General features: G+C 42.1%; 2 protein-coding genes across 3 annotated transcripts in view; both read left to right on the top strand.

Moving 5' to 3' along the window:
- Positions 1-5,900, top strand: part of lama4 (laminin, alpha 4) — a 62,801-nt gene extending 56,901 nt beyond the window's left edge. For both annotated transcript variants that reach the window (XM_041975824.1, XM_041975823.1), the window contains exons 36-40: positions 3,368-3,527; positions 3,924-4,051; positions 4,132-4,225; positions 5,177-5,296; positions 5,381-5,900. In XM_041975824.1, the coding sequence (XP_041831758.1) occupies positions 3,368-3,527; positions 3,924-4,051; positions 4,132-4,225; positions 5,177-5,296; positions 5,381-5,526 (648 nt within the window). In that variant the 3' untranslated portion in view covers positions 5,527-5,900. The remainder of the gene's footprint in view (positions 1-3,367; positions 3,528-3,923; positions 4,052-4,131; positions 4,226-5,176; positions 5,297-5,380) is intronic.
- Positions 5,901-11,497: 5,597 nt separating this feature from the next.
- Positions 11,498-24,927, top strand: tube1 (tubulin, epsilon 1). The gene is made up of 13 exons (XM_041975862.1): positions 11,498-11,553; positions 11,642-11,682; positions 11,833-11,906; positions 16,361-16,413; positions 16,492-16,549; positions 16,752-16,867; positions 18,714-18,835; positions 19,595-19,782; positions 21,898-22,070; positions 22,696-22,836; positions 23,414-23,554; positions 24,216-24,390; positions 24,594-24,927. Exons 2-13 carry the CDS (start codon positions 11,658-11,660, stop codon positions 24,750-24,752), a joined length of 1,425 nt encoding a protein of 474 aa, XP_041831796.1. The 5' UTR covers positions 11,498-11,553; positions 11,642-11,657; the 3' UTR covers positions 24,753-24,927.
- The last annotated feature ends 78 nt before the right edge of the window (positions 24,928-25,005 follow it).

The following is a 25,005-nucleotide window of genomic DNA, read 5'->3' as shown; positions in this document are numbered from 1 at the left end:
AGCAGTGTGTTCTACTGTCAGTGATCTATAATGGCGAGTTAAGAGTGATCATTTGGAGAGATTGACTTACAGCACCTGGGATCAGAAGAGCCACGGAGTGATGTCCGGGTCGCGGTACAGTTGTCCATTAATAAACAGTTTATCCACCGCGATGACAGCGCGAGCGCCATTAGCCATAGATTTCCTTCTGATGGGAAACAGGATTCTCCGTCGGTCCAGAATCTCTCTCGGATATTGGTCGTTTACTCCGAAGTTGGTCCCCTTCAGTTCGCGGCCCTGGTTCTTCACCTGCTCCTTCTGTTTGAAGCTGACGAACTTCGCTACTATGGGTCTTGGTCTGCTGGACCCGGGTTTCCTCCCGCCGAGCCGATGGACTCTGTGAAAGGAGATGTTTTTCACCGTTTCCTCCGGGAGCTTCAGGTGGGTTTTGATGAAGTTTTTCACCGTGGTCTCGGGGTCCTCCTCCGTCTGCTCTGGAATCCCTGCAAACACCAGGTTCTCTCTCATGCTCCGCGCCTGCAGATCGATCACCGTTTCCTTAATCTTCTTATTTTCATCTGAGAGACGGGTCAAGCCCTCGGTGAGGGATTTTACCGTCTCTCTGAGACCGGCATTTTCTGCAGCCAGACTTTCCACCTGCTTCTGGCTGAATTCTAATGATTCACGTAGCGCCTGGAACTCCTTGTGGAGAATTTCTACCAGACTCAAACGCGCATCAAAACTACTGAGTTTCTTATCTATGGAGATCAGAACATCTGTTGAGTCGTTCCCCGTTGGTGAAATAGCTCCAGGTGAATCCTCATTTCGCTGTCTCTTGGACTTAGATGCGGTGGAGGGGGGGGGCGTGTTGTTTGGTTTCCCCATGACGATTCTGTCGTAACAACGATCTATAAAATCTGTCAGGCTGGCCAAATCCTCCCCGCTGTGCTCCAGAGTGTACCTTTTAAAGACACTATAGTCCTACTTTAAAGAATATTTTGATTAAGTTGGCACAAAATACAATCGAATGAAAGTAGAAATGTTTGGGCGCGCCTAGTTTGAATCTGCCGTCTCCCCCGGAACTACGTCACCTACAGCATTAGCGTCACTTACCTGCCACCCTAAAAACTATCAAACTTAGAAATTACTAAAATGTGACCAGTGTTGGGAGTAACGATATTACTTTTTTAGATTACGAAGTAAAGTAGTGTGTTACACTTAAAATATTGGTAACTAAATGACTTTACTGGACTACAGTAACATGTTTTTCTGTGTAACTCGAGCCGTGTTTGCCTATGTGTAAAGTCCTGATCTTTTTTAAGTGGTGTGTGTGCTTGCCTGAGCACGTTGCCGTAGAGATCGATTTGCAGCCAACCAAGCAAAAGGAAAAATGGAGCTGGAGACGGGGGCTTTTAGTCAGTGGTGATGTTCGCATTATTTTTAGTTCAGTCCAGTTTTAGTCCAAATTTTTAGCCAAAGATCCTGCTCGCCGGTCAGTGGAAGGAGTCCTTCAGCAGCCGACCCACCTAAACAAGCTAAGCTTTCTTCATCATTTCCTGGAGCTCAGCAGGCGGTAAGACAGACAGAAAATAACAAGCTAGTTGCAGGTTCATTGTAGGAGACATGCTCCCCCTGTCGACTACTGAATCGCCCAGGTTTAGAAAAATACTAGATAAAATGATGATGAGACAAGCGTGTCTATTTCCTCCCACAGACAGGGATGTTGTTCTTGTTTTAAAGCCATTTTGTTTACAATATACAGCAAACACTATGCAGACAGGCGGTGATGATTCAGCTGTGATGTTTGTCCATGTCTACATGGTGAATTAAGAAATGGTAAAGTAATAATTAGTGGTGTTACTTTTCAAATGCAGTAACTAGTAAAGTAATTTTATTACAATTTATAGAAATAATGAGTAGCCAGTAATGAATTACTTTTTGAAAGTAACTACCCCAACACTGAATGTGACTAAAACTAATAAGCATTTTCACCCTGAAGACTAAAACTAAAACTGAGGTGCCTGCCAAAAACAACACCATTGTATCCAGGACATTTTTAGAGGGGTGGCCAAGTTAAGGTGGCAAGTCAGTAGACATCAGTAACTGCAATGTACAGCAGGATCATTGATAACTTTTATTAGAATCAGGGTGTGAAATACTGGGATTCTTGGGCATCTGGAAACCCTTAAATAACAGCTTTGAGCTCTTTCAGTGTCATAAAACTAATTAAAGAAGTTAAAGAATATTAAGATATAAACTTTGAACATAAAAATATCTTTATCTGGCTGAGGAAAGAGAAATGTCTGGCTATGTTGCAGAGTAAACACACAGAAATGCCAGTCAACACAAGTTCATCTGTTCTTGGTGGAATCTACTGACTGGATCTGTTTTTTAGGCTAACAGAGGTTACTACCTACCAAACCCTGAAACCTCACTGCCCTAGTCCCATCTTCACCCACATGTCATACACTGGCTAGCCATTAAACAAATACATCTGTAGCATTAGTTTTCACCTTCTGTCATTAATTCAGGGCACAGAGATTTATATTTCATTTTAATATTAAACAGAACTTTATTGGGTTGCTGTTTTTTTACAGGCGCAATCCAAAATGCTTTACAGAGCAAAAAACCACATGCCAGGACACAACGATTAAATCAGTTGAAATAAAATAATTAAAAATAATATGGATTAATAATAATTTGATTTAAGGGGGCGGCCGTGGCCCCATGAGGCCCCCTCCTAAGTCTACCACTGGATGGGTCGGAGCAGAGCATCAGCTCACAGGTCTCAAACTGAAACCAGCTTCATCGGTGGGACTGGATGAACTATGGATATAAAACATTTCTCTGCCATCAATGCTGTTTACTGGTTTCTAGTCCTTCAGGTGTATTTCTCTTCCTGCTTCTCACAGTGATTCAGATTCACTACCAGTTGTTCCAGGTCAGAACACATACAAGAGCCAGATTTATTGTAAATTTAACAAATGTCATGTAGATACAAATAAAGTTGTTTTAAATAAAATAGTTTTTGAGTATGTGTCACATCTTTATGTAGTACCTACAGATACTTTTTAGAGGTGTACCTTGAATGGTACATAGAAAGAATTTGTGTTAACACATCAGTTTCAGAGAATGCTTTCGTATTTTAGCTTTCCATTTACCCCTCTTTTCATTTACCTCTCTTCCTCTGATCACTGAACTGGTGACCTAATGGTACCACATGGAGCTGTGAACATATGAAGATATTGTGTAAAAAGAAGTAAATCAGGATTGTGTGAAATTCTGGTGGTTCAGCAAAGCAGGTTATTTTATTTTACTTTCAGTTTGGGATGAACCAGACATCCCTCTGCTGTGGATGAAACTCTGGTTTTCTTGTTTGTCCCTCCAGAGAAACTCCGCCTTCAGCTTTTCTGGCTGTTTGAAGAACCTTCAGCTGGATGGACAGCGGCTGTCCTCCGTGGCAGAGACATTCGGGGTCACTCCGTGCTTCGAAGGGCTTCCTGAGACAGGAACGTACTTCTCAGAGGAAGGAGGATATGTCATACTAGGTCTGATTCTTTCAGATGCACATGTGTGTTCCTCATTTTCTGCAAACACAGACAGGAATCAGACATGCCGTGTTAGTCTCAGATCTCCATACTGATGATTTGTTGAAATTCTCCTTCCAAACACTAGGATGCCACACTTTTTGGCCGCATCTAAAAATGTTTGCTAACTGGACATCTGTTATGTATGCATGTTACATTAGATCACATGCTCCTCTGAGAAAGTGTGGCTGGATGGAGGAACATGCTACTTTAACACAGCTGGAGGTGGAGGAGAAGGGGTTGGAGGAGGGTGGGGGAGGTGTGAGGGTACTAATGAACCAGGAAGACAAGCTGAATAAAGATTAATTCAGAGAAGACATCAAAAACCCATTCTCTCTCTGTATCTGTTCCCCTCAGATGAGTCATTTAAGTTAGGACTAAAGTTTGAGCTGGTGATGGAGGTGCGCCCCCGTGTGGCATCTGGGGTGTTACTACACATGCGCACATCAGAGAGCTTCTTAACCATGTACATCCATCAAGGAGGGGTGAGTCTAAACATAATTATACCATAATTATAACACTAGTTATACCAGAATATAATAATAATAATTTGATTTGATTTCAGGTTGTTGTTTTTGTGAATGATCAGACCAACAAGTTCTCTGTGAAGGTTTCACCAAGACAGGGTGTGTGTGATGGTACCTGGCACAAAATTTCAGGTGAGAATTTTAAGCTCAGAACTTGACAGGAAAGAGGGGTGAACCAGCAGCAGAACTCTAATCCAGGGAATCCTGCTGAGAAAGAAGAAAAGAAGCACAAATGAATGACAACAATGTCAGATATTTCTATATTGAGAGTAAAGAGAGCAGAGAGGAGCCCAGTGCATCATGGGACGTCCTCCAGCAGCCTCAGCCTATAACAGCAGAACTAAAGGATGGATCAGGGTCACCAAACCAAACCTATTTATCATGAAGGAAAGTTTGAAGATGATCTAAGGTGGAAGGGGATTCTGATACCTGAAGCCAAACTGGGAACTGGTTCCACAGAGAGGGTCTGATAACTGAAGGTTCTGCCTCTGTTCTACTGTTAGAACCTCTAGGAACAACTAGTAAACCTGTAGTCTGAGAATGAAGCTCTTATGGGAAAATCTGGAATTCTGAGATGTTTAAGATCCAATGATACTGGTCACTAAGAACTTTATATGTGAGAAGAAGAATTTTGAATTCTATTCAGAATTAACAGGGAGCCGATAAAAAGAAGATAAAACTATAATCTCTGATGATAGCTCCCATCAGAACCCTCACTGCAGCATCTTGGATCAGATGGAGACTTTTCAGAACAATAAACAGGAATTACTACAGTCATCCAGTCAGGAAGGAAGAAATCCTTAGACTGATTTTTCTGCATTTCTCTGCTTCTCATTCTGGAAATTTTATATAGGTGGAAGTAGGAGATTCTAGAAATATTTTAATGTAACTTAAACCTTAAAACTTATGATGCCAACTAATTTAATAAAAGATGTTAGCTGGTAAAAGCTAAGTAGCACTGATTGATCTGACCAGCTGAGATAACCTTGGCTAAAATGCATTACTGGGTATTTGAAAAAATCACATTTGATGCTCCATATCTCACCTTATGATATATAAATACATTCAAAATAATCTCCTCAGTGATCCGGGACGCCAACGTTGTTCAGCTGAACGTGGACTCTGAGATCCAGCATGTTGTGGGACCCGTGAACCCCAGTTCCACAGACACAGGGAACCTGGTATTCATCGGTGGAGCTCCAGGTGAGCCTGCAACAACAAAAGCTGCTCCTAATTTATTCCTTCTATTACAGGACTATAACTTTTCTCGGCTCTTCTTCCTGTCAGATCTCTTCCTCCCAGACAGCATTCCCATCAGGAAGCCCTACGTGGGCTGTGTGAAGAACCTGACCATTAACAACAGCCCAGCAAGCTTCAGCAAGGCAGCTCTGGTCAGTGGAGCGGTCAGTGTTGGATCCTGTCCAGCAGCATGACACTTGTGTCTAGATTAGCCCCAGTACAGCACTGACCAAACCCTTCTTCTTGTTAAACATACCCACTAAGAGATCTTTGTTCTTTTTGTTCTGTCAGATGCATTTCTATAATTTGTTAGTTCTTGATCTTATTTTGCACCAAGAACATAAACTAAAATGTCCCAAATTTGACAGCTTTTCCAAATTGAATCATAGTGCAAACAGATCTGAACTGAACCATCCTGTGGAGCTTAGTCTATCCAAGTTGTGGACTAGACCAGAAACATCAACAGTATCTTCATTTATATAATCATGAAGGCACATTTTTGTACAAGCTTATTTTTGAATACCTTACTTTTTTGTACTGTTTTATTTCTGCTAATAAATAGTATTCCACACCTCTGTGTATGTACACTCGGCTTTTTCCTGTTTATTTCCAAAAGAGGCCAAATGTACTGTGTGCACACACGAAGGCAAAAATATGCACGTGTCTATTTATAAAACTATGCTTACATATGATTATTTTTTACAAACCTGTGAAACCATAAACATGTGCAACCTGATTTCCACTCTCATTTTGAGTCATGAATGGCTGCAGACACTCCCCTTATTAGGGCTGCACAATTAATCGGATTTTTATCGTGATCACGATTTTGGTGGCCACAATGAAATGAACCTGATCGTCAACAATATTTACATTCAAAATGCGGCTCTGCTGCATGCATCTCTGATCACACGCATTCTTAAGCAGCCAACCACGAGGGGGCGAACGCAAGCCCAAGGCTTCATTAAGCTGCTTGAATAACAAGGACACACACCTTTTACAGGCGGCAGCTAGTTGTACTCAGTGTTGCCAGCTTAGTGACTTCGTCGCTATATTTAGCACGTTTTCACTCGCCTCTAGCGACCTTGGATGGGGGGGGCACGCCCCTCCGGTTTAGCTGCCTCTCTGAATACTCGCCGATTCAGACAATGTCAATTAATAAATCTTAAAACAGTCAAAAGAATCAAAATACATCATTTGGATATCCAATAGACTAACAACATAAAAAGCCAGCACGGCAAAACTCCACTGCTTAACTGTCTTCGCTATCGGCAGCACTATTAGCTGCGAACAGCGCCCACCCCCCACAGTGCACTTCTCTAGCTCCAGTTTACGATCAGCACACTTCTCTGGTCCCTTCACTGCACTTGCTTTCAGCCACTTCCTTTTCCCCTCACTCCCATTTATCCCCTCTCATTACATCTGGTTGCATCCAATCACTCCCCCCACAGGTGAATCACATTAGCCATCAAGCTTCAGCGCCACCCACACTACACTATGCTACTCTGATGCGTATGCTAAACTGACAGAACACCGGCTTAGCTTCCACGTCTTATATTACTTTCACCCTCATTTTCCTCCCTCGATTTGATAAAGAACATGTCTATAGAAGGTACACTTCTTAATAAACACGCCTCGCTCTCCTCCTTTTTCTTTTTTTTTTTCTCTTCTTATAACTGCTCATATGGGCCTCACATCGGCCCGTGCCCTTATTGCCCATTGGATAATCCGGCCTTGCACTGGCCAAATCCTCTTCGCTGTGCTCCAGAATGTGAAAGAGACTCGATTTTCCTACTTTCAAGATTATTTTGATTAGAATGGCGAAAATACAATTAAATTATACGTTTGAACTGCCTGGTTCAAACCTGCCATCTCACGGGAACTACGTCACCGGAACTACGTCACCAGAACTACATCACCTACAACATCTTACCTGCCCCGTCAATACATTTCTAGAAAAATCTTGTTTTGTTTTTTTTTTTGTTTGGTTTTGTTTCCACTTTAGACGATATTTCAATTTTATTTCAATTTATTATGGAAAGCCCCTTGAAATGTAACATTTCATTTGCAAGGGAGACCAAAAGAAACAAAGACAGAGACATAACAATAGACAAAACAATATTACAATATACCAAGCATACTGTGTAACACACACACACACATACATACATACATACATACATACATACACATATATATATATATATTTTACACAATTTCAGATTAATGGATAAACACATAAGGAGCCGTGTGGAAACAACATTACAAACACTGACAAACTGTTTTGAGATGAGTATTGAGTAGAATTCTGAAATGACAATAGGATGTTATTGACCTCAAAGATGCAGGTAAATGGTTCCAGTCATTAGGGGCCTTATAGGAGTAAGACCGCTGACCTGCCTCCTTCCTCACTAATGGAACAATAAAGGAGAGATTTTCAGAGTTTCTTAAAGAGTAGGACGACGAAAAAGGAATTAAGAAACATTTTAGATATGGAGGTAAGTCAAAATAAGCACATTTAAAACCAGACCCAGGCAGAAAAATCCAGGCAACAAATGTCAGGGGGGTGGCCCGGAGGCCGCACAGACAACCGGTGTCTGTTAAGGAGGTCGACCCAGAGGCCGAGCAGACAACAGGGTCAGGTCAGGAAGCCGGCCCGGAGACCGTACAGACTGGGGAAGGATCTCCGGTAGTCGACACGGAGGTCGAGAGGACTTGGGCCAGGTTTCTGGAGGACGACCCAGAGGACGAGCAGACTGGATCAATGGCGGACGGGCAGGCTTGGACCGAAGCTCTGGTGGATGGGCAGGCCTGGATAGGAGCTCATGAGCAGACCCGGACGACGAGCAGACTGGATCTCCGGCAGCTGAGCAAACGGATACTCTGCAGGCTGGATCTCTGCAGGCTGAACAGGCTGGACCTCCGCAGGCCGAGACTCAGTAAGGCAGGCTGACAGGGGCTGGACCTCATGAAGGCACGTTGACTGGGGCTGACTTTCTGGAGGGCTCAATAGGCACCATAAAATGACAAGCCCTGGAACCAGAGAACATAGAATAGGCAAGTCGTCAACAACCACAGGCGGAGGAGGAAGAGCAATTCCCTCGGTGATGCGGCCCACAGGGGTCGACGGAGGAGCATCTCCACAGTGAACTCCCCCAGGAACAGAAGCAAGAGGAGAGGTGTCCTGACCAGGGACCCCCTCAGGAAGAGGGACATGAAGAGAAGCGTCCACTCCAGGGACCCCCTCAGGAATAGGAATCAAAAGAGCCAGGCAGGACCATCGCACAGGAGTCGGACGCTGAAGAACTGGAGCAGGCCTGGGTGTGGGTGTCGAATGCTGCGGCACTGGGCAGGGCCTTGGAGCCGGTGGCGACAACCGTGATGTGAACCTCGGAGCCAGTGGCGACACCCGTGACGAGGACCTCAGAGTTGGTGGCGACACTCGTGATGTGGACCTTGGAGCTGGTGGCGACACCCATGACGTGGACCACCCAAGCGGCATTGGACCTCTCTGAATACCCCCGCGGCTCTGGCTCCATGTCCAAACCAAGGAGACTTTCCAACAGTTCACTCGAAGATATGCTCACGGGGGGCTGCTGCCCCTGGCACCTAGACGACCTCCTACTTCTGGACCTTGTAGGAGGAGGCTCAGCGAACATCGGGTCTAGGTCCACCACAGTCAGGAGGCTTTTAGCTGCCTCGCGGCTGAAGTATTCAAACAAAGTCATCATACCATCTGCTGGATCAATGTATGGTCAGATCCTTCTGTCAAGAATTGCGGTGGAAGTGAGGACCCAAATGCAGACAGTCAGGCAGGAGGCAGAATGATGCTGTTGACCAAGGTTTATTCTGAACTCAAAACAGGAACTGAGACATGACATGGATGAACACAATAAGGATTTGACAAGGAGTAACTGAAAACCCAGGACTTACATACACAGACTGATAAATTAAACACATGTGATGTGCATGAGTGATCAGACAAGGTGCACTAATGACAGAAACCAAAGAAACACAAAACTAAGCCCTGAATACCAAAAAACCAAGAACAAAAACTAGAAACATGACCAAAACTAAACACAGTCAGAACCCAAAACCATAAACCATGACATCCAAAAGCACCACAGAAGCTTCTTACATCAGAGGTGGTTTTGTTTCATCTCAGCTATTCATCAATTCCTGTTTGGAATCAGTCGATTCTCCTGAACAAACACTGGTTCGACAGATCTGATCAGATTTAAGACCACCATTACAAAAATTGTAGGAAATTTCAGGAATGCAGTGTAATTCCAGGAGTAAAGGTCAACAGACACTAATGTGTGTATTAATATCCGTAAACAAGCTGAATAAAATCAACAATTCTGCCAGCATCATTCTGACATTATAAAACAAATCTGTTTATTAAACTGATTGAAAAATCACTGTATCATTTTCATCAGATTTATTACCAAGAAGCTAAATGACCCCCCAAACACTCATTTTCAATTTTTCTGCTAAGTTTGGAGGAAGTAAAATAATAATAGAAGCTTCAGTGTTCTGTTATAAGAATAAAAATGGTCATTTTACATTATCTTAAAGGCACAGTGTGTAAGATATACTGCCATCTAGTGGTAAAGATGGGCATAGCAATGACTTTAAGCACAATTATTTCCAGACATAAAGATGTTTTCACATGTGAATGGAGGAGGAAACTGATGACTTTCAGGTTCTGCATATGCATCATTTGATAAGAATGATGCCTTTGGTATTCAGTTGTATCGTTCTTTCAGTGACTCAGAGTTTCACTTTGCTCCTGGAATGTCTTGCTTCAAAAACTGGCTCTCTTCAAATTACCTTCAGAGAAATTCAAGCCAAACAGAAACTCTGGATAATTGCTCCCGATAGAAAGATCCCCCAGATCAAAAACCATCTTGGTGCTCTGGTCTGTTAAAACCAGCCTCAGAAACCTCGAGATTGTATTTGATCATTTGAGATCTGTCTCTAAGTTAGAAGAATGTCGTCAAACTCAGGTCTTGAAATGATCATTGATGCCGTTATCTCGTCTTGTATTGATTATTGTAATTTGTTTTCACTTGTTTCAATAAGGTGACTCTTAACACTTGGGTCCGTACAGGGCCTCAGTGATGAAGGGGACGCCATTGGGTGCAAAGGTAAAAGTGTTCTGGTCAGGGTGCTCATGGCCGACGTTAAAGTTCCTTCATCCTTTGATCCATTCTTTGTACTTGTTCGCCCACCGAGCTTTTCTGACTTGAAGGAGAGGAAGGAGTGGTTGGTGTCGGCAGGTAAAGAGCTGCCGCACGTCACCACACCCCAGTCCTCAAAGACATGGAGCTGAGCTGTTCCAAAGTCCAGTGGAGGTTTGGGGATCAGGTCTGGGTCATACCTGCAGGACACAGAGAAGAAAACTGGATGAAGCATTTTATGCATACAGTGTTTCCCCATCCCAGTTCTTCTTTAACCCTTAAAACTTCACTAGATCTCAGAGCGCTACCTCTTCTATCATCAGCAGTGTAAACTGTGATGGATAGCATACCCTGTAGGTGATCTACGATAGTTTTCCAGATATTTTTATCCTGTCCAGGAGGTTTACAATCCAGCCACTAAATCCAGTTTTTATTCAGAGACTCTATCTGGTAAATCCACAGTGATCCATGATAACAGCATTATTTATCACATTTCATCATAAAAAGATCACTATTACTACTATGTTGCTAAGAGACCTCTATTTAGACCTGGACATGATGATGAAGCCACTTCCTGTCAAACTTTCCACCAATCAGAGAGCTTAGATTGACGGTAACGTCCAATCAGAAGCAGCCAAAGATCAACCAGTGAGCATAAGTTTTATGTGTGTCTGAAGATCTCAGATTCAACTGTTTCAGCACACATTCCCTTAAAAATAAAAAGCAAGCATATGACTGTTAGAAAACCTTTAGAAAGTGATTTTTTTTTTAAATGTGCCTTTAAATTTCCTTGTAATAAAAAAAACTATTCAGGTTCTTATAGACATAAACAAGGAAATAAACAGGTGTTTCATCTTCTCAACAGTCAGCCAAATATCTTTCACTTCTAACTGTGAAAATGTCCTGAAATAAATTTCTGAACAGTTTCCGCTTCAAATGTGACGGCTACGCTCATTACGTAAGAAATGTGACTGCGTTACGCTATCCACGCCTTGGTAATGACGTAATCATCACTCGACAAAACACAGCTGAGGCGCGAATGTGGGAAACTTTTCAAAAGCTTTTTAAGAAAGTTTCAGTTCGTAACTGAAATAAATGTTAACAAGTATGTTTCCGGTTTGTGTCCCAGAAGTGTCTGTGCTGCCATGACCCAGTCTGTTGTTGTTCAGGGTGAGTTTAAACAGCTGAACTTATTCTAAAAGAAGCTCCGTTAACTTCAACTTTCACTGTTTGATAGCTTCAGTCTTTGTCCTCCGGTTAAGACATGAAGGGTTTTTTTTTCAAAGACTTTCAGTAGATTAACTAGCTGATGTGTTTCAGTTGGACAGTGTGGAAACCAGGTTGGCTGCAGGTTCTGGGATCTTGCTTTGCGAGAGCACGCTTATGTGAACAAGGTAAGAGCAACACAAATGAAGCAGTAACGACACCGACCGACAGGAAGCCCAGGCTCCTCTCATCCGTGACCTGGACAATGATTTCTTCTTCGCATCTTGAAAAGGGGAAAAAAAAGGGAAACAAACGCGCACACACAAAAGAAAAAAACCCGTTTTACTCATGCCCATCTCTATGCTTTTATCTATTTATTGTTTTAAGGCCCATTTAGACATTACAGCTGCAGCATTACAGGTCTGCTCCCTTTCCAGTGTCTGGTACATAAACCAGCTACAAGTGATGAGAATGTGTGAGAGGGGACCAAACATTTGCCAGTGGGATATATATAATGTATATTGATCTTGAACTTGGAGGGGAGTTAAAAACAGCAGTCATTACGCAACAATACACACAATAAATATGTTCATAATGTAGAATACCTACATCTGAAATAACAGAACTCCTATCATTTAACCATTAAGACTTATTTGTTTGTTTTTTCTTTGTTTTATATATGTGAAACAGTCTGTAGAAGCTGGAGCTTTTAATCCCAGTCGGCATCCGACAGGATGTTTCCAGCTGTCAGATTATGAGGCTAAAATGATGTAAAATGAACGTACAGTGGTCCCTCACCATATCGCGGTTCATCTTCTGCGGTTTTGCTATTTCGCAGATTTTTTTTGTGTGCAGCACTGCATATTTAAATATATTTAAATCCTATTTCAACCATTCTGTGTCCAAATTTTACTGTAGGAATCAGCCCACTGTGTTTTGTGTCTTGATTGGCAGCAGAAAAGCTGTAATATCTTTGTTTGGCGAGTAATTATTAAGAAATTCACATTGTTAAATATATGTAGGTTTTTGAGTCTATAAAGTGTGTTAATAATGTTGAAAATGTTCATTATAGTTTGGGAAAAGTCTATAAACACTCAGGGGAGGGATAATTGGGCATTAACATGCATTTTAATTGTGAAAAATTAAAAAGGTCTGCATTTTGTGGATTTCATTTATGGCGGGGTGTTTTCAGAACGTAACCCCTGCAATAAACGAGGGACCACTGTATGAATAGATACAGCAGCATAAAGTCCGACTAGAAGAAGAAAGTAGAATTTATTACTAACAGAACTTTGTAGAAATAACACACAGATCAACAGTGACCAAACCTTTTCTCATCTCATCATTCTCTCAAGTCTTCCAGGAGAAAAAATATTGGCATTGAAACAAACACACAACAGAAACCATTTCCATGTTTCCACTTTTTCCTCATTTATTCCACATTTACCTTCTCATCCATCCATTTTCTATGCCACTTATTCCTATTCAGGCTGCCAGGGAAGCTGCAGCCTATCCCAGTGACAAGCAGGTACACCTGGACAGGTCACCATTTTAACATTTTATTGTTACCTCCGCCAAGGCTCAAGAATAGATGCCCTGATATCATAATGAATAATTAATGTATTCTCCATTTATGAACGGCCTCTCCCAAGTTGCCTGGCAACCTGCAGCAGTAGTTCAGTTTGGAGACTCGATGCATGTCGAAACAGCGCTTGTTGTGTAAGCCAGCATCGTTGGCGACATTAATTAATCTTTAATCGCTCTCGTTTCCTCTAAGCCTGCAAGGAAAGGCCGAAGAGCTGAGGGTTGCAGATCCCTGTGCTACGCCAATAACCAGCCAATAGCATAATAACCTGTTGCTACACTCCCTGTTACCTGGACATAAAACCTGCAGCAGAACCAGAACCAGGCTTATTACTGGCAGATTGCTGGGATGTCGCACATTATTACACAAAATGTGATTCTAAGTGCAAACTGGAAAAAAAAAAATAAGAGCTGCAGCTCATCTGTATCTGTTACTTCACGTCTTATAATAAAGACAGATGGTTTGTTCCTCCACTTCTAAAGTGTTTTAATTCAAAAAGCTATTTGTAATCGACCATAAATATGAATCATTTAACTTTATGTTGTTTTGTCCTGGAAGCTTATAGTTTGCATTAAATTATTTATGAATCAAATGCATTTAAGAAATATTTAATTAGATATTAAATGTGCTGAAACTACATCTTTGTGTTGATTTCTTGGTAAATAAAATGTTAACGCAGCGGCTCAGTCTTCAGTTTCCACACATCATTCCCTTACACGGACCGGAAAATTTCCAGTTTGCAGTTACCTAAAACAGCTGAACAAACGATGCAAACAATGATGGTGATTGGTGGCAAAGTAATGTCGTAAACATATTTTAAAATGCACATGTTTGGCATGTTTTAGCTGCTACAAGGGCAGCTCATGGAGACTGAAAACCAGTGAGGTACAAAACAACATTTGAACAGTTTTGTCTTTTTAAGGTCTGGACTTTGGGAATATTCCACCAACAGGAATTAAAATGCTGACCAACTTTAAAGCTTTAAGCTGTCAGGGAAAACATGGTTTAAGAAAAATAAATAATTCTGCAATCAGAGTTTTACAGAAGAAACAATATACTGGTCATTTTCCATGTTTGTGAGTCCAGATGAAACCCCCAGCAGGATTCAGCCTCCACGCTGTCTCGGGGCAGCTTTTATGGCGGAGCAGGCAGGCAGTAAACTCGACGTGTCTCGTGTTAACGTCTGAATGTGGGGATGCAGGAAGAGCCGGGCCAGTGTGGAAAAGTCCACATCAGTGTCTTCTGTGCATGAGACGGTTTGATGGTGGGACAGTCCTGAGGGTCCACGACTGGACACACTTCAGGGATTAAAACCTGAGCCGTTAATCCGTAGTGATTCTGACTCATGTCCTCCACCTCACCTTCATTCACTGCTACGTTTAATATCTGTTTGGGAAATCAGTATTTCATTAACTCATGAATGGAAAAGAATGTTACAGATTTTTTTCGTAATTAGAAAACACAAATAGTTAAATTATGTTTCTTCATGACTATACAGACTTGATGAAGCTTGAGGCTGAAACTGGGAGTTTCAGTATAAAGCAGCCTGTAGATTTCTCTCGTTTACGTCCCGGTAAACTGAACGTGTGTTTTGTGTTTTTAGTTGATGTAAATGTTTCACTCCGCTGTCGTGGTTTTCATCAGCGTCTCAGATGTTGTAATGAAACTAACTCTTGTCATGTGGCTTCCTCTTTAATTGTCAATAAAATTTGGTGCTAAATTTAATGAAAAGCAAATGTTGCTTTAACGTCTCTGCTAATGAAATATTTTGGGAAGATCCCCAGAGATGAGGTTGTTTATTAAACTGCCAGCAAACTACATCCTTCAGAGTTTTCCTGCCGAGCTGGAACAAGTGTGGCTGATCCTGAATTATTTAGACCAGAATGTTACAAAAAATAACATAAATCTGATTGATTTTAGAGAAATCTGCCGTCCAGCATCGTTTACTGTAAAGAGGTTCAGATTCTTACCTGGAAACAGGTAATTGTTAAAAAGGGCCAACAGAGGACCCTCTGCTAAATGCTTTTATTGTTTCTAAGAAGGTTTTATTCATTTTTCATCATTTTTTCATTGAGTCTTTTAACTTTGATTTGTTGGTTTCAGGGTCTGTCAAAGACAAAAACAGCTTGAACAACATTATTAAAAAGTTTTCAAAGATCATTCATTTCTAGCTGGCAGAGTTCGGGACCTTGTATGGTGACATTGGTACTTAAAAATCCATCATTAAACTCATCTTCATGAGGTCTATTTTTTCTGCCTCCTGTCTAAAATGACATGGCTAAAATAAATGAAGTTTATCTCCACAACTACCGGGGCTGTATGTATAATCCTGCTCTCTACAGACACCTGAGATTATCACAGAGTCAAGATGTTACTGTGTCAGAGTAAATTCACCTGCAGCCCAGTAGAAAATGTAAATATCTTCTCCTAAAGGAAAACTAACTGGAAACTAGAGGATGACAACCAAGTTAATCTATGAATGAGTAAAGTAATCCTAGGAATGAGTCTATCACATTGGCAGAGTTTTTAGAGCTGGAATCCAAAACTGTGTTTGGGTTGGATGCTGATGCTTGGTAGAGTCTTTTAGCTGAGTTTCTCCCCATGGTGTTGCTATGCTACATGTTAGCATTGCTGCATCCTGGTGTCTGCAAACATCTGCTGGACTGTAGGATCTCATGCTGCCTCCTGTAAAAGGGGTCTAGTCAAGAAGAAGTTAATCAACCTGATCATTCTCTATCACTGGAGTTTCCCCTGACGCCCTCTGGAAGCCGCCATCTTGCCCCCACAACGTAAAACAAACAGATATACAAACTCCTTTAGACTTTCTGCAGTCAGACTCTTTAATGCTTCTGATGGCAGCAAATACTTTTTTTTAAAGACCTGGTATATATAGACCCACTGTTTATTTAATATGAATTAATCCTTTTTTTTAAAATTTACTTTGTTGTTTTTTAGGGTGTTTCCTTTGTTTTGTGATCTGAAGATTGTCAAACTGAATTGCCGTCCAAGGATAAATAAAGTTGTCTGAATCTGAATCTGCTGTTCTTTTCTCCACAGAGAGGATTGTACGATGACGCCATCAGCAGCTTTTTCCGAAACGTGGATTCAAGGTAACTACGGCTGCCTTCACAGAACAGAGAAGCAGCGCTTTAAAGTGCTCCTGTTTCATATTTGACCTTCATTTCCAGGAACAGTGATGGTGGAGTTCATGCTGTCGGAGGCAGAATTCAACATCTGAAGGCCAGAGTAAGTCAAGCAGCCAAAACCACACGTCCGTATGATAAGACATAAAGACAAAACCTTGCAAACACTCGAGGAAAGTAGCCTTAAATGAAACGCAGTCTTCTCAGAGCTCATTTTAAAGCCAGAGATGAACTCGACGGTCATTGGGTTACAAAGAATGTGCTCAGTATATAACAGCCGCATTCTCACATATTTGACTCTGCAGGCGGTCCTGGTGGATATGGAGGAAGGTGTGGTCAACGGGATCCTGCAGGGCCCGCTGAGGGAGGTGTTCGACAGCACTCAGCTCCTCACAGACGTGTCAGGTTCAGGCAACAACTGGTGAGAGACAGGCTCGCCGCAGGAGTCCTCACAGAGGGAGGAGCCACCGTGGCACGCCATCATTCTTTACATGCCTCAGCTATTTTACAATCGTTCACACGTGCTGTTACGACACAGAGGGAGGAAAAAGGGGAGGGCATTTTCTCATCTTGGAAGAATTAAAACCAAGTAGAAGAATAATTTAAAAAAAAGAACCAAAGAAACATGGCCCACGTTTGTTTTATTTATTTTCCCCAGTTTTCCCTTTTCTGCTCTAAATAAATAAGAGAAGTCAGTGGTGCTTCTTTTCAGGGCTGGGGTGAACACTCCCTGCAGGTTTCCTCTGCGTGACAGCCACTGTGGAGGGAAAAAACCGTGCACGTGAAGCAGAGCTGTTGGTGAGTCAGTGGGAAAGGAATTTCAGCAAACCGAAGTTCACACGGACAGTTACGTTAGAGCTGTCGCAGCGTATTGATCTCTGAAACTCAGCCTGAAACTCCGACTGAAAGCTGGTTCTTTATAATGTACATGAGGAATTACTGCAAAGCAAATGGCACCAGAAAAACCACAACCACCTGCACAAGTCTTAACATTAACTACAACCTTCATAACAGCTGCCGTTCTTTCCAGTAATAAAAAAGTTTGTTAACAACAATAACAACAACAATGATGATGACCACAATAACAACCATAATAACAGTAATAATATTCATTATATTCTCTTTCATCTCTATCATCACTTTCATTATTCCTGACATCAAAGAAGAAGAGGGATCAATAATCATTCAGCCCAAAGACCAGCAGGACCGGACTAAATCTGGCTGCGGGTCCCTGACGGTGGTAACCTTGACAACGACTACAACAGAACAATAATAAATCTTATTAATACAACGTGATTGCAATGGTAGCTATAATGGTCAGAATAGATCAGAAGTTATGTTATTAAATACTACTGGCCCATACAAAGCCGTGCTAATCTAGGAAGAGATTAATTCTGCGTTAGTTTAAAAACAAATGGTCACGATCTTATCTTATAATAATCATTTTATTATTAGCTGTTAAAAGGAAAGAAAATTAGTGGTGGTATTTACCCCGTCTGAATAGAAGCAAGATGAAGGAATGTACAGTAATTAATTTGAGATTTAGTGATTTCCATTGAGCTTCAGAGGTTCCGGCTCTTCGTCTGAAATCTATAGGTTTCCTTCTTTTTCCATCTCATTTTGTTGAGTGGTTTATAGAAACATTGAGTAATGAATCATCTATTAGTCTCTGATTTATATGCTTTTATAAAACATTATTTTTTATGTTTTTGTTGTAAATTATATAATTTAATTATAGATATTAATAAGAATCCTTCTTTTTCCAACGAGAATCCCTCTCTAACATCTTTAAAACTTATCATTTCATCTTTCTTTGTGATTTAGCAAATTTGAATGGATCATTCATTGTTCCCAGCTTAACCCACACGCGTCACTTCAACTTACCACCCTTCCAGGTCATTAGAGGACCAAAATCTGATATAAAACATTACAGATTAATATTTTGTCCACTTTATTTATTTGCTCAGATCTTTCAGTCAACGTCGGTCCCAAAGAAAATGACCAAATCTTATTACTTCAACCCACTAAATGCCAGTTTAATGACTTTTAATGACGGCGCTGTTCATAAATTTTTACACCTTCTATCAGAATCTCATTCAAACCATATGGCAATATTTGGTTTTTATAAATTAATAATGTTTTTACCCACTTTGTGAAGTTTCTGTATTAATTCTGCAGGATACAAGAGCAACTTTGAATATTTACCACATAATTCAACAGTCAGACGTATGTTTTTATTAATTTCCAGATTTTTTTTTTTCACCCAGGGCAGTCGGACACATGACGTACGGCTCGGCCTACCGGGACCTGATCGTGGACAAGCTGAGGAAGGCAGCAGAACACTGTGACTGTCTGCAGTGCTTCTTTCTCATTCACTCTATGGGAGGAGGTGAGGCACAGAAACAAACTGAAAGGAGAGCAGGTGGTGTTACATGTTGTCCAGAACTGAAACTGTTCTGGGGTTGGTCCCCTTTTTCCTTCAGAACTGCTTTATTTCTTGATGAGATAGATTGAACAAAGTGTTGCTCAACTAATAATGACTCATATGTTTTATTACAGCTTGGGATGAATTAATGGTAGAGTTGGTTACTTGTAACTGGTAATAATTAACTAATATTACCGGGAATTGACTGGAAATATCTGGGTAATATTAGACAGAAAGATGTGGATATAAGACGTCAAAAACAACGGATAGTTACAGGGAAATCTTTCATCTCAAAAGCAAATCTACAGCCACCGTCCACCTCATCAGGACCACCTTCTAGTTACGGATTGGACTTATTTAATTGTTGGTGTGATAGATGGAAGCAGGTGGTGGAAACCTTCCTCAGAGGTTTTCTCCATATTGACATGACAGCATCACACAGTTGCTGCAGGTTTGTCGGCTGCATCCATGATGAGAATCTCCCGTTCCACCACATCCCAAAGCTGCTCTACTGGACTGAGATCTGGTGGCTGTGGAGGCCGTTGGAGTCCAGTGGCCGACTGAGGTTGCTCTCATATCTGCTGCAGTGAAGGAAAGCTGAAAACATACTTACTCTCCACTCAGTTACCTCTCTCTTCTCAGGTTGCGATAACAGGATGTGAAGTCATCATGGCATCTAATAAACGACGCTTCTCTGTTGACTGTGCTGACTCTGGATTTCAGGTACCGGCTCCGGACTGGGGACCAGAGTGCTCAGCCTGCTGGAAGAAGAGTTCCCCGACGTTTGCCGCATAGTCACCTCCATGTATCCGTCTGCTGAAGACGACGTCATCACGTCTCCCTACAACAGCGTCCTGGCCATGAGAGAGCTGACGGAGCACGCTGACTGCGTCCTGCCCGTGGAAAACCAGGTTTATACGTGTTGAAGCCGTTCATCTGTGTGTCTGCATAGACAGCTGTGCTCATACGTTTACATACCCTGGCAGAATTTGTCAGTTTATGGCCGTTTCTCAGAGAATTTCAGTGATGAAAGAAAAGCTTTTTTCCTCTCATGGTTAGTGGTTGGCTGTATAATGAGAACAGAAACTATCCAAATGACCCCGATCAAAAGTTTACATACCCTGGTGATTTTGGCCTGATAGCACACACAAGTGGACAGGAACAGGTTTGAATGGCTATTAAAGGTAACCATACTCACCTGTGATTGTTTGCTTGTAATCAGTGAGTTTCGGGGCTCCTGACAGACCTTTGCATCTTTCATCCAATGCTGCAGTGACGTTTCTGGTTTCTGAGTCATGGGGAAAGCAAAAGATTTGTCAGAGGATCTGCGGGAAAAGGTAAATGAACTGTATAAAACAGGAAAGGGATATAAAAAGATATCCAAGGAATGGAGAATGCAATCAGCAATGTTCAAACTCTAATGAAAGAAGTGGAAAATAAGGGATTCTTTTGAAACTCTCCCAGAGATCAGCACCATCTATCCCACTCGCTGTTTGAGAAGAGCGTGTAACATCCTGCGGGACCAGCACCACCCTGCTCATCACCTTTTCCACCTGCTGCCCTCAGGGAGAAGGTACAGGACCATAAAGGCCAGAACATCCAGACTGGCCAACAGCCTGTATCCTCAGGCTGTGAGATTACTGAACACTGCCCCCCTCCCCTTTCTGCCCCCCTCTCATGGACAATAACCACACCCACCATCAATATCACTGAACTGGTTTTGCATTGCTGCATAATGTCACTATTCTCATGTATTTGTCTGAATGTCCCTGCTCTCAAATGCACTTTATCAACAACATGCCCTTAATCTGCTGCCAATACTGTTACTGTACTGATGTCATACTGTACTAAATGTTTACACTAGGGTTTTTAGGGGTTACTTAGGTATTTCACTTTATAAACTATGCATGTGGATGCTCCAAACGTAATTTCGTTGTTCTTCTGTGACAATGACAATAAATACTTGAATTGAATTGAGACCAAACCACGGTGAAGTAGACCAACAAAAATTTCAGCCACAACTGCCAGGAAAATTGTTCGGGATGCAAAGAAAAATCCACAAATAACTTCAGCTGAAATACAGGACCCTGAAAAAAGGTGGCGTGGCTCTTTGAAGATGCACTGAAATGTGCTGCACGGTCGAGTCGCCAGAAGAAAGCCGTTACTACGCAAATGCCACAAAGTTTCCCGCTTACAATACGGCAAACAGCACAGAGACGAGCCTCAAAACAAAGTTATTTGGAGTGATGAGACCAAAATGGAACTTTTTGTCCACAAGCGTAAACGTTACATCTGGAGAGTCAGCAAGGCCGATGATGAAAGGTTCATCATTCCTGCTGTAAAACGCAGCTTGCTGATGTTATGGGGATGTGCAGCTACAAAGGCACAGAACGCTTGGTCAAAATTGATGGCAAGATGAATGCAGCATGTTATCAGAGAATACTGGAGGAAAACTTGTACTCATCAACCCGGAAGCTGCTCGTGGGACGTACCTGGACGTTCCAACATGACCCCGATCCAAAACACAAGGCCAAGTCCGCCTGTTATTGGCTACCACAGATTAAAGGGAAGGTTCTGGAGCGCCCATCTGTCTCCTGACCTCAATATCATTGAGCCACTCTGGAGAGATCTGAAATGTGTTCATGCATGACAGGAACTGGAGGCTTGTTGCCAGGAAGAATGGTCAGCTTTACTATCTGAGAACATAAAGAGCCTCATCAGCACAAAAGACTCCAAGCTGTCATTGGTGTTAAAGGAGGCAACACGCGGTATTACGAACTGGGGTATGGAAACTTGATCGGGGTCATTTGGATGGTTTCTGTTGTCATGATTTAAAAAGAGTAAACACCGTAAAATAAATGGCTCCACCTGAACATGATCCATGAGGGAAAGAAAAGTTTTTGTGTCATCATTCATGTTCTCTGAAAAATGGTCAAAACATCCTAAATTCTGCCAGGGTATGTCAACTTATCACCACACCTGTACAAATCAAAACCGTGATCCTGTTTGTTTTCCTCCCGTTCCAGTCTCTGCTGGACATCGTGAACAAGATTAATGTCATGAGTCACGGTGGGAAGCCAGGGTTGATGATCAGGAGCGGCAGCACGGTCACCTCCGGACAGGGTGTGCTCGGTGGAGCAGAGAAGCCCTTTGATTCCATGAATAGCATCGTGGCTAACTTGTTGCTCAACATTACCAGGTATGGTGTTTTCTCCTCCACACTGGCTTTCTGTGTGATGGTCATCCAAGGAGGATGGCATCCCGTAACATATTTTTAATTTCGTTAAACATGTTCTTTTTCATTTAATTTTGCTAGTTCTAACTCTACTCTTATTAATCTAGTTTCATTTTTGCCTACAAGGTTCTGCTGATGTGTGAGATGCTCATAGCATCTTTTCCTTTAATACCTTTTTTTTCTTTTAGAATTAATTAATTCTCAGAAACAAGACTTGGACTGTCAGTTATTTATTATTTCTCATTTTAAATTAATAAAAAATCTTTTAATGTTTTTATTTTAAATAAATTGTTTTTTTTTCTGTATTCTCTTTAGTTATTTTATTTTTAAATTCTTTATATCTTTTCCTATATTTTTGTGAGGGACACTTATGACATTATTCTAAAGAGTGTTTTTGTTTAATGCCTAAAACTTTTGCAAAGCTCTGTGTGTGATGTAAATATCTTTCTTTTTATTCTGAAATTTAAACAGCTTATTTTAATGAAAATGTCTCAGTTAAAAAAAAACAACAGCTTTTCTTTAAATCACTTCTTCTGTTTTCTCTTTCAGCTTTTTCCTTTTTGCACCCTTAACTTTCCTTTTCTTGCAGCTCAGCACGGTTCGAGGGTTCTCTCAACATGGATCTGAACGAGATCGCCATGAATCTGGTTCCGTTCCCTCGCCTACACTACCTCGTGCCGAGCCTCACGCCACTCTACACGCTGGCCGACGTCAGCGTCCCCAGCAGAAGGTCTGCCTGCCGCTGCTATTTTTACTTCACAGTTGTTGCGACTCCTGCAGAGCTCACGTGAACTCCTCGGTGATGACTTCACTGAGGTGTACATGATGAGCAGATACTTCATGTATCCTGGACAAAAAAGGGCAGTGCAGATTCTAACATTTATATTTATTATAAGTCATGCGATTGAGGTTAAAGGCTTGAGATTAGCATGACGCTAGCCTTCAGTGTTGTACATAAAAGGTGGAAACTTGTAGCTCAGAGCTCCAGGGCTGGAACGAGGGGAAAAAAGGCAGCAATCCACCCTCCTCTGCCCCAACAGCAGCTGCCATAAAAAAGCTCTGTGTGAGCCGCAGAGCTCGTGTGTGAGTAGAAGCTGCTCATTGGTTAAAAAAAAGAAAAAAAGAGTGGTGGTTGCATTGAGTCGCTCTCAGAAGTAAATACATGTGACTGTGTGAATGTAGAGCAGGGAGTTGCTATAAAAATATTATCCTGCCCACATCCTGTGATGAATCTTTGTCAAACATTGGCCTCTTTGGTCCTCAGACTTCAGCTGAAATAACTCAGAATGTGTCCTGTGTCCCTCCAGACTGGATCAGATGTTCAGCGACGCCTTCAGCAAAGACCACCAGCTAATCCGGGCCGACCCGAAACACGGGCTCTACTTGGCCTGCGCGCTCATGGTCAGGGGCAACGTGCAGGTGTCCGATCTCCGCCGGAACATCGAGAGGTCAGAACACGGTCTCCCCTCACACCAAAACAGGCGACAAGTTCCTCCACCCACCCCGATGGGCCTAAAATGACCTTCACATTCATGCTTCCCAATAATACCCCCATTCAACACCAGCAGCAGTGATTCATGACTGCTCCATTCAGCAGCCACCTCTCCGCTCCTCACAGAGCTCGTTTTCAGGACAAACTGGAATACAGGCTGCTGTCGTGTGAGTGTGGAGTAATAAATAGGAGGAAAGAGAAGGGGGGTCACACAGAAAGGCTCCTGGCTGCAGTTTAACATGTTCTCCAAACACATGCATGTTGTTTGTGTCGTCTGTGTCGAGCTCGTGACGGATAGGCACCCAGTTATCCGAGGTTTATCCCACCTCCTGTCCCACATGGCAGCCAGGGAAGGCTCCATCTCCCCCCTGAACAGGATAAAGATGAAGGGCAGAGCAGGAGAACACTGTTGTCCAGTCAGCAAGCGTTTTACTTCTGGAACGTTAACTTGTAAATGTTGGTAGTCTTTGCAAAAAATAATGAAAAAAATGTTTATTTCTCACACACTGATTGGTTTTTCTGTATAAACATAGGAAACAACCAAATGTTGACCTCACAGCTTTACTTTTCAGCAGCTTTCCTCACACCAAGCATGTTTTTGCTTCGTCTCGGCCCAGGCTGAGACCATCGCTGCCCTTTGTGTCGTGGAACCAGGAAGGTTGGAAGACGGGTCTGTGTTCAGTGCCTCCTGTGGGTCACTCCCACTCCCTGTTGGCTCTGGCCAACAACACCTGTGTGAAGCCCATATTCATGGAGCTGAGAGAACGCTTCAACAAGCTCTACAGGAAGAAGGTGCATGATATGTTTTATCTTTATTTCTTTAATGTTTATAACGGTCTGTTAGATTTTACATCCATCTGATGCTCAGTTAAAATGCTTTGTTAAACACTGAAGCTCAGGTGTCTCTGATTTCTGGATCCAGAACTTCACTCCTACTGTTTCTAGCAAGATAAAAGTTCTGAAAACTTAGACCTGAAACCGCTGATTGTCCTTAGGCTCACCTACACCACTACCTGCATGTGGAGGGGATGGAGCAGAGCGTCTTCTCAGAGGCCATCTCCTCCGTCACCGCACTGATAGAGGAGTACCATCATCTGGATGTGACCAGCACCAGACTCACACCCGATGTTGCCAGACTCTGCATCGCCACATGAAGGTCTGCTCGGTGGGAAGTCTGTGCAGCTGTCTCATTCAGACACTTTCAAATCTTTTGTATACACTTTTATAAATTATATATTATGATTTAATTAATGGCCTGATTAAAATGCCCTCCCTCCCTCTGAAACAATAAATGAGTTTAACTCAGTCTGTAGCTTGCTGCCTTTCAGGCTTCCTGGCTGTAGTATCATGTAGTTAATGATGGCACCAGATGCATAAAAACTGTCTTTTCCTCCACCAGTGCACATC

The sequence above is a fragment of the Melanotaenia boesemani genome, chromosome 22 (genome assembly GCF_017639745.1).
Source record: "Melanotaenia boesemani isolate fMelBoe1 chromosome 22, fMelBoe1.pri, whole genome shotgun sequence".
Classification (NCBI taxonomy): Eukaryota; Metazoa; Chordata; class Actinopteri; order Atheriniformes; family Melanotaeniidae; genus Melanotaenia; species Melanotaenia boesemani.
This window is presented reverse-complemented; position numbering and strand designations above follow the sequence as displayed.